The 14,942-nt window shown below is 45.9% G+C and overlaps 1 protein-coding gene across 2 annotated transcripts in view; it reads left to right on the top strand.

Moving 5' to 3' along the window:
* The window catches only part of UBTD2 (ubiquitin domain containing 2), a 47,474-nt gene that overhangs the window by 10,570 nt on the left and 21,962 nt on the right, over nucleotides 1-14,942 (top strand). For both annotated transcript variants that reach the window (XM_021532123.4, XM_085591573.1), the window contains exon 2: nucleotides 13,466-13,702. In XM_021532123.4, the coding sequence (XP_021387798.1) occupies nucleotides 13,466-13,702 (237 nt within the window). The remainder of the gene's footprint in view (nucleotides 1-13,465; nucleotides 13,703-14,942) is intronic.

Here is a 14,942-nt window from a genome sequence, read left to right as displayed (position 1 = left end):
GAGCAAATTTCCCTAAGAATTTTTGAGTTAAATTTACTGTAATCGGTGCTTACCACAACTTCTTCAAAATACTGCTTTGGGAAATCAGCACGTGCCTTTGTAAAATTATTTTTTCCTTCTTTATCCATCCCAAATAAAGTGTTTTATCTTAGGAATGCAACTGCTGCTCTTTCTGACTCTGATCATGTTTTTCCTGCTGATTGGTGTGCTGCAGGACTGAGGAAGGAACTACATTAGCATTTTATCTTACTGTGCTGGGAAACTTATTAGCAAGAGTTAATCATTTGCATTGAGCTCACATTAGTTAAGAAAATATTGGAGATATTTAGGGGTGGTGGAGGAAGTGTTTTGGTTGCTGCCAGTGTCCTGCTTTAACATGTCTTGGCAGCTCTGTCCAGAGGGATGCTGAGCTGCTGATCTGATATTGAGCCTGTTAAAAATCCATTTTATTAAGTAAAAAATACATTTTAAGTATTAAGTAGCGACAATTCAGTTTAAAACAAAGTTCTGCAAAGTCCAAGATGGCAAAGGCTTCTGTATCTCTGCTTCAGTGGTGTGTCAAACAGAATATTCTGCCTGAGAAATTCTACCAACTGATCTAATCTCGTCTTGAAACTCTTTCCAGGTTTGCCTGCTCAAGGATTCTGTCGCTATCTGATTGCTGTGCCTGCCAAATTTCCAGGCTGAATTCATCTCCCATTGATAAAGTGCATTTCTCTCTGCTCACTGCATTCACCCTTCCTTCTTTCACACGTCTCATTTCGTTATTATGAATTAATCAGGGGATTTTTTCCAGCTGAGGGGACTCTTGCCATGCAATTCAAGTTTAGAGATCTGCACCTTTTCTTGTGTGTTGAAACTTTCCAACTTTTGTTGAAGGTTAATCAATTAGGAGCCCTTTTTCTCACAGAGCATTTTTCTATCAAGACATTTCAGAGATTAATGCTTGTTAAAGGCAGTTTTGAGGCTAATAACAGGCCCCTGTGAATGGGGGAGCTGGGTGGATGCTGCTCAGATAAACACATTTTTAATGCATTTTTCTCCTGCTCATCCTCAGTCTGAAAGTGGCCCCAGTTCTGCTGCTCTGGGCTTTGAGATGCCTTTGTTCAGAGCTGTGGAATCAGCACTTCCTGGGCATGGGTTGTTCATTAGAGCACAGTAATTAGTGAATTTGTCATGGCCTTGCATGCAGCCATTCTTATCCTTTCCACTGCTGCAGTGAAATCAGCAGGTTTGGGTGTTGGGGTTGGATTTCCCCAACGCTTTCAGGAGTTCCTTTCTCTAAACCAAATAATCACACCTGCCCTGAGAAGCCCTGGGAGAGGTGGGCTCTTGTTTTCAGGTGGCTGAAATAAAAATGTCTTTTTAATAATGCATCCTCACTGCCAGTCAAACTTCTCATCCTTAATGTGAAACTATTTTCCCTTGCAGAAAGGGGAACAGGGGTGAGAAGAGGCTCTGTCTAGTAATGGAGAGTTCTGCTTCAACTCAGAACTTTTCTTGCAGACACTTTAAAGCCCAGCATCTTCACACACTTATTCAATCTGTTATTACATCAATTATGTCGTAAATAATGGGGAAAAGTAGGGAAAGTGCATCTGTCCTGACAAAAAGCTCTGCTCTTGCTTTGCAGCGATGCCACAGGAGAAATAAGCTCCTTGAGCATTATGGTGAGGACTTTTTTAGAAAAGACAAGCAGAGCCCACGGCCAAATCCTGCTTAGTTCCTGCAGGGTGTAGAACAGCTGAGAGCATTGCCAGCACATCGCTGTGCTGCCCCTTGTGAGCCTGCCCCGAGTTGTGGAGAATTAAATGCATTTTCAATCAAATCCTGTGATCCCTGCCTTTGAAAAGAACTTACTCAGGGGCTGCTGTGTCCGTAGGAAACACTGAGCATGCATCGCTCAGGCCATTAATAGAGCTAAAGCCTGGTGTGCTCAGGGACTCCTGAAAGAGATCAGATTAATTTGCTAAAGGTGGAAAGGCTCTGTCTGCTTTAATCTTGCTCCATTTCAGCAATTTCAATGAAGGGGGCATTTTCCTGTGCTTCCTCCAAGGTCCCTCCATCTCAGGAGGTGCTCTCTCTGCTTGGCACCGCTGCCAGGAGAGGAGGCCTTGATTAAGTTCCTAATTTGGGGGGGGATTTGAAATGCTTAGGGTTGGATTCACTGGCACAGGGTGCCCAGAGCAGCTGGCAGTGCCCAAGGCCAGGCTGGCTGTCCCCACCTGGGATAGTGGCAGTGTCCTTGCTCAGGGCTGGGGGTGGCACTGGATGTCCCTCAAGGTCCCTTCCCACCCAAACCATTCTCTGATTGCATCAATAATCCTTGAGGCTGTTTTTTTCCCCAAGAACATCCACAGGGGGATAAAAAGGCCTTGAAAGGATGGAGTTTTAAGACTGCTTTGTTCAGTGCTCCCATTTACAGGATTGGGTTGGTTTGGTTTTTTTTTTTTTTTCCCTGGATGTACAAGACATCCAGGTATTTATACAAGTTGCAGCAAAGGTTTGCACATTTTTCATTTTAGCCTAGATTGCTTTCTAATTATCCGAGCAATCCACTGATATCCTTATCTGTTATTACTTGCCTCTAACTTGGGGATAAATGTGGATTTCTTAACAAAATGAGTACTTGAAGGGTAGGAATTCCTTATGGCCAAGAGGTTGGTCATGTGTTCTACACTAAATTCCATCTCTTGAGCTTTATCCAGCAAGGGTGCTGGAGTTTCCTGGGGGTGACTGTCCAGGAGAATAGAGAAAATTGAATGTGAATTGAAATATTAACTTTACTACGAAAAATTACCCTGTAAAATGGGACTGAATAAAGCAGCAAGTATCGTTCTGAGAAATCCAATTTCTTAGATGAAATCTTTAAATGTTTATGTGACTTTCACTTTCACTTCTCTTTAAACCAAGCAATCGCCTTTCAGTTTTCCTCAGGCATCTGAGGAACATAATATGGAAGGGTAAAATTAAATCATTAAGGTAATGTATGTTTGGGATGTGTGTCAGGTAAGATTCCTATTTTCAGCTTACACTGAGCTCTTAATTAACTGATGAGCTTAAGCAGCTGAGATACAGTAATAGTGCATTTAGTTAATTGGCTCATGTGAAACTTTATCCCTGCCAATAACTGTGACACTGGAATAAATTCAAGACATGGTGTTAGATCCTTTAACTAAGCTAATTTAATCATTGGTCATTGTAAAAACAGCCACCAACTTGGAGGCTTTTTTTTTTTGGTCGTTCCCTCCTGGAATTTGTGACTGCTGTGCTGGCAGCAGTGACACGGCAAGCGTGGCATGTTCAGCCAAAAAATCCTTGGGAACATGGAGCTGGCCATCTGTCCTGAGCATGATACCTTGAATTACCCAGATTTCAGGGTTTGCTGAAGGGTTTAATGCAGCAAAGCCAAATGAAGGCTGTGCTGAGATGGGGTCTGAACACTCTGCTGGCTCCTGAGGGAAAAACCTGAGGAGGATGGAGAGGGAATTCTGCAGGAGCCTGGAGTGCCAGGACAAGGGGAACGGGTTCACAGTGACAGAGATGGATACTGGGCAGGAATTCTTCCCTGTGAGGGTGGGGAGGCCCTGGAATGGGATTCCCAGAGAAGCTGTGGCTGCCCCATCCCTGGAAATGTCCAGCTGGGGCTTGGAGCAGGCTGGGATGGTGGAAAATGCCCATGGCAAAGGCTGGGACTGGCTGACTTTGAAATCCCTTCAACCCCAAACTATGCAATGACTTTATGAATTCTGGGTTTACTTGTAGTAAAAGCAATTCCCTGGTGGCATCATCCAGAAGGTTCAGCCCCACATTTAAACTCCCTCTGCACGAGTCCCTGCTGAGCAGGGTGTCCTGGGTGCTTTCAGCATCATCACACCTCATCAGGGTTTGGAGAAACCATCAGCCAAATATTTTTTGTCATTCCGGCAGGGTGAAAGATAAGGCTGCCTTTGATTTTTTTTTTTTTTCCCTGAAAATTTTGCTAATGTTGGAAGCATCGTGGTGTGTTAAACACAGCCCAGATGTCCAGCAGATGGTTCTGTGTCACTTGCCCAGCTCAGAATTCCTGGTGGCCTCGTGTGGCCGGGCTGTGGCTGCGTGACAGAGGCCAACACTGGCCACACCATTCCCATGGCTCAGCCAGGAGAAAAGCCAGGCTTTGTTTAAACCCTGCTGAGCCAAACCCCACCTTGGCCCTGCTCAAAGCACGCAGAACTCGGCTGTCAGTGTGTGGGGAGATTTTTGGTGCTGCTCCTTTTCCCTGGAGGTGTCCAAGGAAGGTCTGGAGGTGGCACTCAGGGCTCTGGGCTGGTGACAAGGTGATCGCTGGGCACAGCTTGGACTTGATCTTGGAGGGCTTTTCCAACCTCAGTTGGAACTTTAAATCACTTTTTTAGCACTTTGTGCAGCTGCTTGTGACACAGAGGTCAGGGGGAGAACAATCTCAAGGAGGAAGGGAATTTGTGAGCCTGAACTGTCCATTTGCAGCTGGAACTGGCCATTCCCTAGTGTTAAATCCATGCTGCCCATGAGCCTGGAGCAGTGGGCAGTGCCCTGCCCCAGCAGTGCACCAGCACAGGTTGTCCAGTCAGGAATTTGCACTTTTATCTGATGTGTCTAAAGTTTCCCTGTGAACCCAAGAGACACAAAAGGCTTTTAGTACTTTAAAAGTGAAGTTGCTGAGTTGCATTCTTCCTCATGCTGAGATACAGAAAGCTCTGGGGTGGGGGTTTTTTGGGTTTTTTTTTATTGTGGGTTTTTTTTTGTTGTTTTGGTTTGGTTTTTCTTGCAGATAAGCTCTGTGCAGATTCCCACTGCATTCCCAGAGCTCTGCCTGCTCTGTGCTTCTCCTGTTTTGGGTGTGGGACTGCCCTGGTGCCAAGCTCAGCTGCAATTGAGTTGGAGTTTAATCCACACGCTGCAGAAGTCACAACAAACGTGTGCTCAGTGCAGCCTGTCTCAGGCAGAATATTTTTCATGCTGCTGACAGCTTCCTTAATGGTTCTTGTCACAGCTTTTAAAAAAGGCAGCCCAGTTGTGCCCTGTGGATGGTGCAGATTGAAGCTCTTGGTGCTTGCACACTGCGAGTTGGGGATGAGTAAATCGTTATCCTGTGCTGTATCCAGCTGAAAACATTCATCTGCCAGAGATAGGAGCGGTTTAAATTCCAGTGTAAACAGTGCTGACAGGTAATTGTGTTGATAATGTCTGTCCCCTGGAGCTGTTTCACCTCTCTGAACTTCCCTGGGAGGCTGGGGCTGACACTGAGCCGGGTTTTACAGCTCCTGCTTTTGGAGCCGAGTTCAAGCAAGCTGAGTTTGAGGCTCCAGGGTTCCTGTGCTGGGAAATAGCAGAGACAGATGGGCATCCCCTGGCCTGTGCCCTGCCTGGCAGCCTGCCTTCCTCATCCCTGCTCACCCCCTCGCCAGGATGTGGTGACTCCACCAAGGTGTTCCCTCCCTGGGATGTTTTTCTCTGTCCAGAGGAGCTGTTGTATCATGAGCTGAATCAAAATGATTGAGAATCCTCTGCTGGGCAGACAGGACTCGGGAGTACCCACAGAGCTTTTGGAAATAATAATCATGGAAAAAAAAAAATGGTGGTTTGGGTTGGAAGAGACCTTAAAAATCATCTTGTTCAGGGCAGGGACAACTTCCACTGTCCCAAGCTGCTCCAAGCCCATCCTTGGAAAATTCCAGAGGTCCAGGGACACCCACAGCTTCTGTGGGCACCCTGTGCCCAGCACCCTGACAGGAAAACATTTATTCCCAGTATCCAGTCTAAATTCCCCCTTGCCAGCTGGCTGTGGGCTGGGAAGGCACCCTCAGGTGAGACAAAATGACCTGGTTTGAGTTCTGTTCAGGACATCCAGGGCTGTGGTGATCTGAGCAGATCCTGCCTGTGCTGGGATGAGCTGGGATCTCTGCAATGCCACAGAGGGAGCACATTTCCAAAGCTGCAGCTTTTATTTCTTCCTGCAACACTGCTGGCTCCTTTGAGGGGTGATGAGTGATGAGCTGCCCGGAAATCTCCTGATTCCTTCTGCAGTTTCTGCTGAAAATGATGGGAGAAATGGAAAATACAGTGGGATAGCTGGCAATTAGAGTCAGATTTTCTCTTTGTTCAGCTCATTCATATACCCCCATCCTCTCATGTTGTGTCTCCCATGCTGAGAAGCCTCTGGATTGACTCGAGGAAGGTTTAATCTGCACACAAAGGCAGGGATAAGTTGTCCAGAGCTGCCTGGAATTACCAGAGGAACTTACATTTTTCCTCCCTGCAGCCTCTTCTGGGCAGTTTTTGGTGTTGAGTAAGAATTGAGGAGAAGCAGGGAAGGATTCCCTGCCCAGCCCCATGTGCCAGGCTGGGAGCACTGGGTGGCACCAGTGATTGATTGTCCCCCTTGTCCCCAGAGGCACCACATCCATCATTTAGCACCAGCCTGGTTTCAGTGCTGCTGCTCAGCCTCATGGCCCTGCTGCTTCTTCCCCCCTCCATCTGATATTTTTTTTTGTTGTTGTTGTTTATTTTCTTCCTTTCTTCACCTCCTTTCAGGTGGGAGAAAGGGGAAATTGCTCAGGGATTGCCTGGGGGGGTTTATTTCTTGCGTGCAGATGTGTCTCTGCTGGGTTTGCCTCTCTGAAAAGCTTCACAGTTTGTTACTTGGCTCAAAATTAATACTTTTGCCTGCACTTTTATAATGCTGCTTTGAATTTGCAGCCTGGTGTTTTAGTACACAACTATGTCAAGACATAACCTGAATTTCTACCAGGAAAGTAGTGTTCATTTTACCCTCGTAAAAAACCATAAAACTTGACTTAGTTTCAAGCATTATCTTTCTGTCTATCTGTATTTATTTGGAAAGTTCACATAAGCTCTCTAGAAATGTTAATTGATTTCCTTGTTAGGAAAGCCTAATTGTCCTAATAATTCACTTTTAAGTATTTGCCACTGTCCAATGCCGCTTGTGTTCCAAAATCCTCTTCTTGCCTTGGAAAAATGTAACCACCTTAAGAAGAAAATTGCTGCAAATCAGCAGCAAACAGATAAAATCCTGCCATTTTCCTGTTGTTGGGCACGCCTGTGCTATTTAATGTAATTTAAATTGTGTAAGCCTGTGTTGCTTAATGTAATTCAAATTGTCTGCTACTTAAATGCAATGAGGTGTCTCTTTCTCCCTGCCTTTTTTCCCTGGGTTTTTACACTTTTCCTTTGTCCTGGCTCTTCCAAGCACTGTTGTAATTCAGGATTACACTGGAGAACGACGCAAAGAAAATGTTTAGGATGAACTGTGTGATATTGATACGAAATTACAGGGTACCTCATGAGGAAATTGGAGCAAAATGGATTTCAAATGGGACTCATTTGATTAAGTAGAGAAGTGCTTGGTGATTGTGGGGAGGGGAACCCTTGGGACTATTCCTAACAGAAACTTTCTGGGTAGCAAAACATTATTTGCATTTCATTTCTGTTAGAAAAAAACACTTTATTAGCAGCTGAGCCTCAGCAGGGAAGCAGTGTGGTAAAGAAAATCATTTTGATCATTGGTTCAGTTTGTAAAACATTCCCTCAGCTTCTCCTGGCTGCCTCCAGGACATTGCTGGGTCTCCCTGGGTGGACATCCCCTCTCCTGCTGGAGCTGGGGGTGTTGGCAGCCCCAGTCCCACCTGGGTGTTCTCCTCTCTGGCCTCTGCAGCTCTGGGGCTGTGCTGTTCCCTCATCATTTCATCATTTCATGCACAGCCCTCAAATCCCATCTTTTCCACCCACAGCAGCTCCTGAACGTGTCATTCCCATTCCAAGAGATTTTATTCCTGCTCCTTTCCTCACAGGTCACTCCAAACCTTTTTCATCTCTCACCCCTTAAGCACTTGGCTTCACCTCTTGGATATTTTCTTAATCAAAACAAAGAAGTTAAAAAAAAAAAAAAAAATATATATATATTACCAGATCTTGCCAGCTTCTCCTAGTGCAACATTTCACCATTTTGATCTTGGAATATTTGGCTGTGCCTGCTCTTAACTCGTATTCCACTGATGGGTTGTCCCTCCCTGGTGCTGTTGGTTGTGTGTCCCTCTTCCCACGGATCTGCAGGGATTGGGAAGCACAGCCAGGCCCTTTTCTTGTTACTCCAACAGCCTGAAGTGGGGCACATCCAACCCAGGTGGCTCCTCCTGGCTTTTCCATGCCCTGGGTGGGTTCTGGAAACTTTTCCACCACCAGACTGGGCCAATTTCCCCTGCTTTTTACAAAAGCTGTAAGAGGCTAATGCTGCAAGCAACATATGCTCGTGTTTCCAAGGGAAAGGAGGAAATTCACTGTGGAGCACTTGCAGGGATGGAACAGCCACATTTGCATCCTAACTTTATTTTTGGAAGTAGGTAAAAGATGTTTGAAGGAATGGGGTGAGAGGGAAAACTCACGTGAGGCTGATGACAGCAGAGGTGTTTCCGCGAATAATTAAGATTTGTGCTCAGCTGCTTCAAGGCTGTTTCAGGTCTCATACAGAGTTACCTGGCAGGACAGAAACTGGGCAGGAGGAAGGTCCAGGGCACACCTGAAGCAGAGATCCTGCCCTTCTCCAGAGCTCTCAGCTTGGCCACGTTTGATTTGACACTGAAATATTTCCAATTTGATGATGGAATGCTGGAATTTGGGGGGATATAAATTAGGAATTATGGGTTGTGTAGCTGGATATTGGCTTTTAATACAAGAATCCTGTGGCAGCAGCTGCTCCTGCTCATCTGGTCCCCCTCAGAAGAGGCACCAGTGATAACCACAGTGATATCCACAGTGATAGCGACATAACAAACACACCAGCTGCTCCAGAGAGCTTCCACAGAGACATTTCTTGACATTCTGTTAAGAAACTGATTTAAATATCTGGGTTTATCTGCATATGGAGCAGAGATAACCTTACAGATTCATTGCTTTGATGGGAAGCTGCGGGGAAGGGAAATAAATTTACAATTCAGGTTATAAAACAGTCTGCAAGGATTGGAGAAATACATTTTTCCTTCTGAAAAACAAGACTTTGTAGCTTGCCAGGAGTTCAGTGGGGCAGACAGGAGCAGCTGCCTCGAGGATCCCAGGGTAGGAGTCTGTCTGTGAAGGGAGAACAGGTAATGCTGCTGAATCCTACTGTGTGCCACTGCTCTGGGGCACTTTGAGGCATTAAACAGAATATTTAGGGTTAGAAAAGAACCAAGAGTTTGTGTCCAGGTGTGGGAATCCAGGGCTTCCCTCTGGCTGCCCTGGCAGGTCTGGGACCCTGGCAGGGGTCAGGAACCCCCTGGACAGAGCCCCCAGAGACACTGGCTGTGATCTCTGGCCATGGAAAAGAGTTTTCAATCTCACAGGATGAATTACCAGCTCTGAGGGTTTGATATCAGTAATAATTAAGTGTGGCACGGGTGCAAAAGTAAAATTTTAGGATTCTAGATGAGGGGTCCAAAGGGGACAAGATGGAGGAAATTGGGTGTGCCTTGTCCTTTTTCTCCTTCTTCATGCCCTCCATGTCTCACTGTGGTGTTGGCATTTTTCTGTTGGTTCAGGCTGGGGACACACTGTCCAACGTAGGTGACAGATATTGGCACGTTCTTGTAAATGCAGCCCAGGGAGTTTTTGGTATTTAATGTTTGTCACATCCCACTGAGGGCAGAGCCCCACACGCTGCCCTGCAGGACAGAGCTGGGCAGGGCAGCAGAACATGTGAGAGATCAACAGAATAAACAACCTGGAAACCAGCACAGATTAATTACAACTTCTTCTTTGGCAGTGGGGCTGACAGACAGAGACTTTCTCCAATCTCAGAATCATCAGTAGCTCAGATTCTGACATCCAGTCTTTGATCCATCACTACCTTTCCAAGCAGGTGTTGGAAGGGAGGTTTGGCTCCCATCCCTGGAGGTGCCCAGGGAATTCCTGGAGGTGGCACTCGGTGCTCTGGGCTGGGGACGAGGTGGGGATGGGACACTGGACTCGATGGGCTGGAAGGGCTTTTCCAACCTCAATTCTGTGGATTTTTTACCCCCTTTGGGGTGCCCAGCGCCACCTGCACACCTGAGCTGGTGGAACAACAGCCCAACTCATTTTGGCTGCTGATATTTCACTTTTTGAAAAGGAGACCGGTGCTGATTTTCATATTCCCTTCTAAATAAATCCCTTGCCAAAAATACCAACCGTTGGCCTCTGCTGAGAGGGTGACTTGGAGAATTGCTTCAGAGAGAACGTGCCTTCTTCTTGGCATTTAGAAAACAATCCCTGCTCTCGAGCAGGGTATTAATAATTTCTTACTCATGTTGAAGTGATGTAAGATGAAAAATTAATGTGGATGCTGCTTTCTCTCCTGGATCCTGCAAGCTGGTGGTGCCTCTGATGTGCATGGTCTTAAATGAAGTCAACGTTTCCTTTTGAGCTCTAATTTCCTTCCAAAGTCAGGAACAGAAAACTGACACTGTAAATACTTTTAAGTGGTTCAGACTGTTGATGTTTGTTTCTTTATCAGCCTTGTTAACAGAAAAGGGAAAGTCCTTTGATGTGGTCCAAAAGTTTGGTTGTAGAAATTCACATGTTTTGCTTTAGTGACTAAAACATGGGCTGGAAAGAGAAATATTTGGGCCTTTTTACACATTATTTTTTTACATGGCATAAGTTTCTCACATCCTTTCTGTCCCATCTATCCACAGAGCTAAATAATGAATATTTCTTCAGGGAAGGCATAAAGCTTTTTGGGGATCCTTGAAGCACTTCTATTAAATGATAAACACGCCAAAGATCTTTTTAAATACTGGCTTGTGCTGAAGGCAGGTTGTGTTTAAAGGCTTAGTGCTGGGATGGATGGCTTGTTAGAGTGGATTTGGCTTTTGAGCCGTTGGGAGAGTCACTTTCTTCCACCACCCTTCCTTCCCACTCGGAAAAAAAGAGAATTTATCACCGGGTTTATCATCACTGCTGTCTGTGTAGGAAGGATGGGATCTCCAGGGAGGAGTTACTGGAGGCTGTGAGGATCTGAGCTTCTGCTGGAGGGAAGATAAATCAATTTTCAATAAATCTGGGTGCTGTCTGGGGCAGAGTGGGAAGCAGGGAGAGGAATGGGCTGCTGGGTTTGCAGTGGGGCTGCGGGAAGTGCCTTTAACCTGCTTCCATAATTGATGTCTGGGGACAAGGAGAGGCCCCTGTGGGACAAATCAGCATCCATTGAGTGGATGTGCAAACAGATGTGAGCTAAAGTGGAATGGAAAAAAAAAAATATATCCACTGACCCAAATTTCTTACAGTCTGTCCTGTTCTGTCTGGCTGAAAATGTCATGCTCTGGCTGCTGAGCCTTAGTAAGGAAATAATTCCTTGTTGGAGTGTCTTTCCCACATATGTTTTTAGGATTTTAGAATGTACAGGGTTTCATGCACAAGCCCATTGCTTGAGGCTGCCCCAGCATCATCTCCCAGGCTTGGTGTGCTCAGCTGAGCCTTGGACTGGGAAAGGCTGGGCTCTGCCAGGAAATTTGGTGTTTTGTAAACACTGGGGTTTGCTGCTCTGCAATCTGCTAAATGGCCAGCACTCCTTTGAAAGGCAAATGGAAGCAGTCCCATGGAAGCAATCCCGTGGAAACAAAAAGCAATAAATGCTTGTGGTCACTTGAAAGGATTCAGAAGTTTATTATTGTTGGGTTCTGCGTGGGACACGGAGGAGCAGCTGGAGTCGGTGGATGTGGGCCATGCAATTGTCATTTGCTCCTTTTAATTAGGAGCTGCCTTCAGTTTCTGTGCAAATGCATCTTCCAGAGGAGCCACCAGGACTGGAGGGATGGAGCAGCTCTGCTGGGATTGTTCAGCCTGGAGAGGAGAAGCTTTGGGGTGACACAGCTGTGGCCTCCCAGTGCCTGAAGGAGCTGCAGCTGGAGAGAAAGGAAAGGATGGAGAGGGGATTTCCAAGGGATGGAGTGACAGGATACTGGGAATGGCTCCAAAGTGACAGGGAATAGGTTGGGATTGGATACTGGGAACAAATCCTTGGCTGTGTGGCCCCATCCCTGGCAGTGTCCAAGGGCAGGTTGGATGGGGTTAGAGCACCCTGGGGTGGTGGGAGGTGTCCTTGCCCATGGCAGGGGGTGGAATGAAATGATCTTTAAGGTTCTGTCCAACCCAAACCATTCTCACGTGTTTCTGAATCCAAAGAAAGCTCATTTTTCTGCACAGTTGGCAGTGTCACCTCACCAGCAGGAATCCTTCTCAAACTCCTCTTTTCCATGGCTTACACTTCAGGGTCATGAACGTGTCTGTCATCCTGAGCTGGCAAAGGAAGCTGATCATTCTTTGGGGTCAGATTGAATAAAGTTGTGTGGCTTAACCTCCTGTGGGGTTTTGGTCTCCTTAAAACCTCTGTGGACTTGGAATCTCCTGCTGCAGCACCAGGCACTGATGGGGATGAGAGCAGGAGTTTTAATCTGACAACTTTTCTACCTGTGTGATAACCTCAAAGTGGCTGTTACACAAAAATAGCTGCAGTTAAAGGGAAACAAATGGGTTTGTGTTTATTGAGAAGGAGGGAAATGCTCTTTAAACCTTGATGGATTCCTGGATTTCCAGGGGAAATCAGCAAGCAGGAGGATGCATTTGCACAGAAACAAGTCAGCTCCTAATTAAAAGTAGCAAATAATAATTGCATGGCCCACATCCATATCACCTCCCTTCTCCTAAGCTCCACGGTGCTTTGACCTCTTGGGAAAATCGAGGAGACTCCAAGGCTGGTTTTGACCATACAAAACTGCTAAAAACATAATTCCCTCAAGAAATGAAAATCTGAACCATGAGCATTATGTGAATAATGCTCATCTTGCTGCATCACCTGGGAGCTGATGAACAAAAAGGACCAGGCTTGCAAACTGAGCTCTGGTGATGCCTTGGGAAGGCTGAGCTGGAATAGAGACCAGAGAGAGCTACAGAATAAAGCAGGGATTTATTAAAGGATCTCCTCAATGGATGCACCTTGGGCAGCACAAGAGTCCGGCCAGGGCTGCACCCAAGGTGAACCAAAATGGCACAAAATGAACCCAAGATGAACCAAGATAGTCACAAAAATGAATGACTGGTCATGATGTCTCACTTTGATCAGTTCTGCTCCATTTATACATTGGAGTTCATTGTCCTCTTCCAGCTCCAGCCCAGGCAGTCCCACCCTGCTTGTTTTTCTCTCTCCAGCCCACGGTGTTTGTGCTCCTGGGCTGAGATTTGGATCATTTGTCCTTGGTGCCCAGCTGGAGCAGGAATTGTTTTGTCTCTGCTCTGTGCAGAGAGCTCAGCATCCCCTGATGTGAATCCCAGACCCACACACTAAAGCAGCACAGAATGTGTAAAATAGAAAAGCTACAACCTGAGGCGTCACTGTAAATCCAAAACAAAGCAACCAAAGAGAATTTTATGGTGTTATTTTGATGAATTCCCTTTTTGTCTTTGTCCCCCACAGTGGCTCTTGGTCGTAACCAGCCCCTGAAGAAGGAGAAGCCCAAATGGAAGAGCGATTACCCCATGACGGACGGGCAGCTCCGCAGTAAGAGGGATGAATTTTGGGACACAGCCCCGGCCTTCGAGGGCAGGAAGGAGATTTGGGATGCCCTCAAGGCTGCTGCCCACGCCTTTGAGAGCAACGACCACGAACTGGCACAAGCAATCATTGATGGTGCAAACATAACACTACCCCATGGTAGGTGCAGCTCACGAGGATGTGGCCCCTCCAAAGGGGAGCAGGTTAAAATAATGATGTTTTTACCCCCAAAAATCAGTGGATGGAGTGGTTTAAAATATCTGGGTTTCAATGTGGGTGTGCTCCTGTTCGGAGTTTCTGAGCAAAATGGTGTTATATAGAGAGGGACCAAGAAAATCTGCTTTTTTTGGTAGTTCCTGCAGTTGGAATGGATGATGTGGTCCATGGGAACACTCAGGTTGAGTCTGATCTTTCCAGGCATCATTTGGGACTTTTTGGAATCTCTTGGAACACCTGGATGCTCCAAGGCACCATTTTCATAACTTTTTTCCCAGCTTCTCTTCGTAAGGAAATAGATTGTTTTTCCCTCCTGATTTTAGGGGTTTCTTTGGCACTTGAACTGTTGGGATTTTTTTAAACTTTCTCTTCTAAAGAGCCTGAAAAACTCTCCCAAAAATTTGGGTCTGGCAATCTGCTGTTAGATCCTGTGTGAGATGAACTGCAAGCTCTTATTTTGGGTACTTTCCCCTTTGTTTTGTTATTCTGAATCCTGCTGGGTGGGTTTGATTTGCTTTCTGAGCTCTATTTCCCTCACTCCTCAACTCAGAAATAAATCATTTCCCCATGTTCCTAACAGAAATACAGTGAGAGGGGGCTGGAAAGAAATTACTGATCATTTGAAGTCACCATTCAGATAAATGGAAACAATAACTCAGAAAATGCATTTTTGCAGACCTAAGGGAGTTGCTGCATTGTTTTTAGTTGCTAAAATATCAATTGTGGGCGCCAGGAAAACTCAATTTTTATATAGGGATGCTGGAATAAAATACAGGTGACCTTTCATTGTGGTGTCTTCCTCACATCAGGCTGCAGCCCTCAAAAATTGTCTTTAATGTGGGAAAGTTCTTCTCTGTGAGGGTCTGACTCTGGTTCTGACAATACAAAAACTTGATAAAAACATAATTATCTTAAAAAATGAGGATTTGGAGGCAGGAGCAGCAAGGGGGATATGATTTCTGTAATGAATTTGATCGGCCCAAATTAATGAGCTGTTTTGGCAGCGCTGGGTTGTGCATTCAGATGTCACACGAGGGGGAAAACATTGAATTTATGGCATCAAATCCTGCAGAGAAGGTGTTTGGCACGTCGGGTCTGTGTCAGAGTGGCAGAACAGCTTGGAACTGTGAGGGAGGAGTTGAATAAATCCAAAATTGAGGCAGTTTCATCCTGCCTGGAAGGC

The sequence above is a fragment of the Lonchura striata genome, chromosome 13 (assembly GCF_050655825.1).
Source record: "Lonchura striata isolate lonStrDom1 chromosome 13, ASM5065582v1, whole genome shotgun sequence".
In the NCBI taxonomy this organism is placed as follows: domain Eukaryota; kingdom Metazoa; phylum Chordata; class Aves; order Passeriformes; family Estrildidae; genus Lonchura; species Lonchura striata.
The sequence above is the reverse complement of the archived record's forward strand: the minus strand, read 5'-3'. Positions and strand labels throughout refer to the sequence as shown.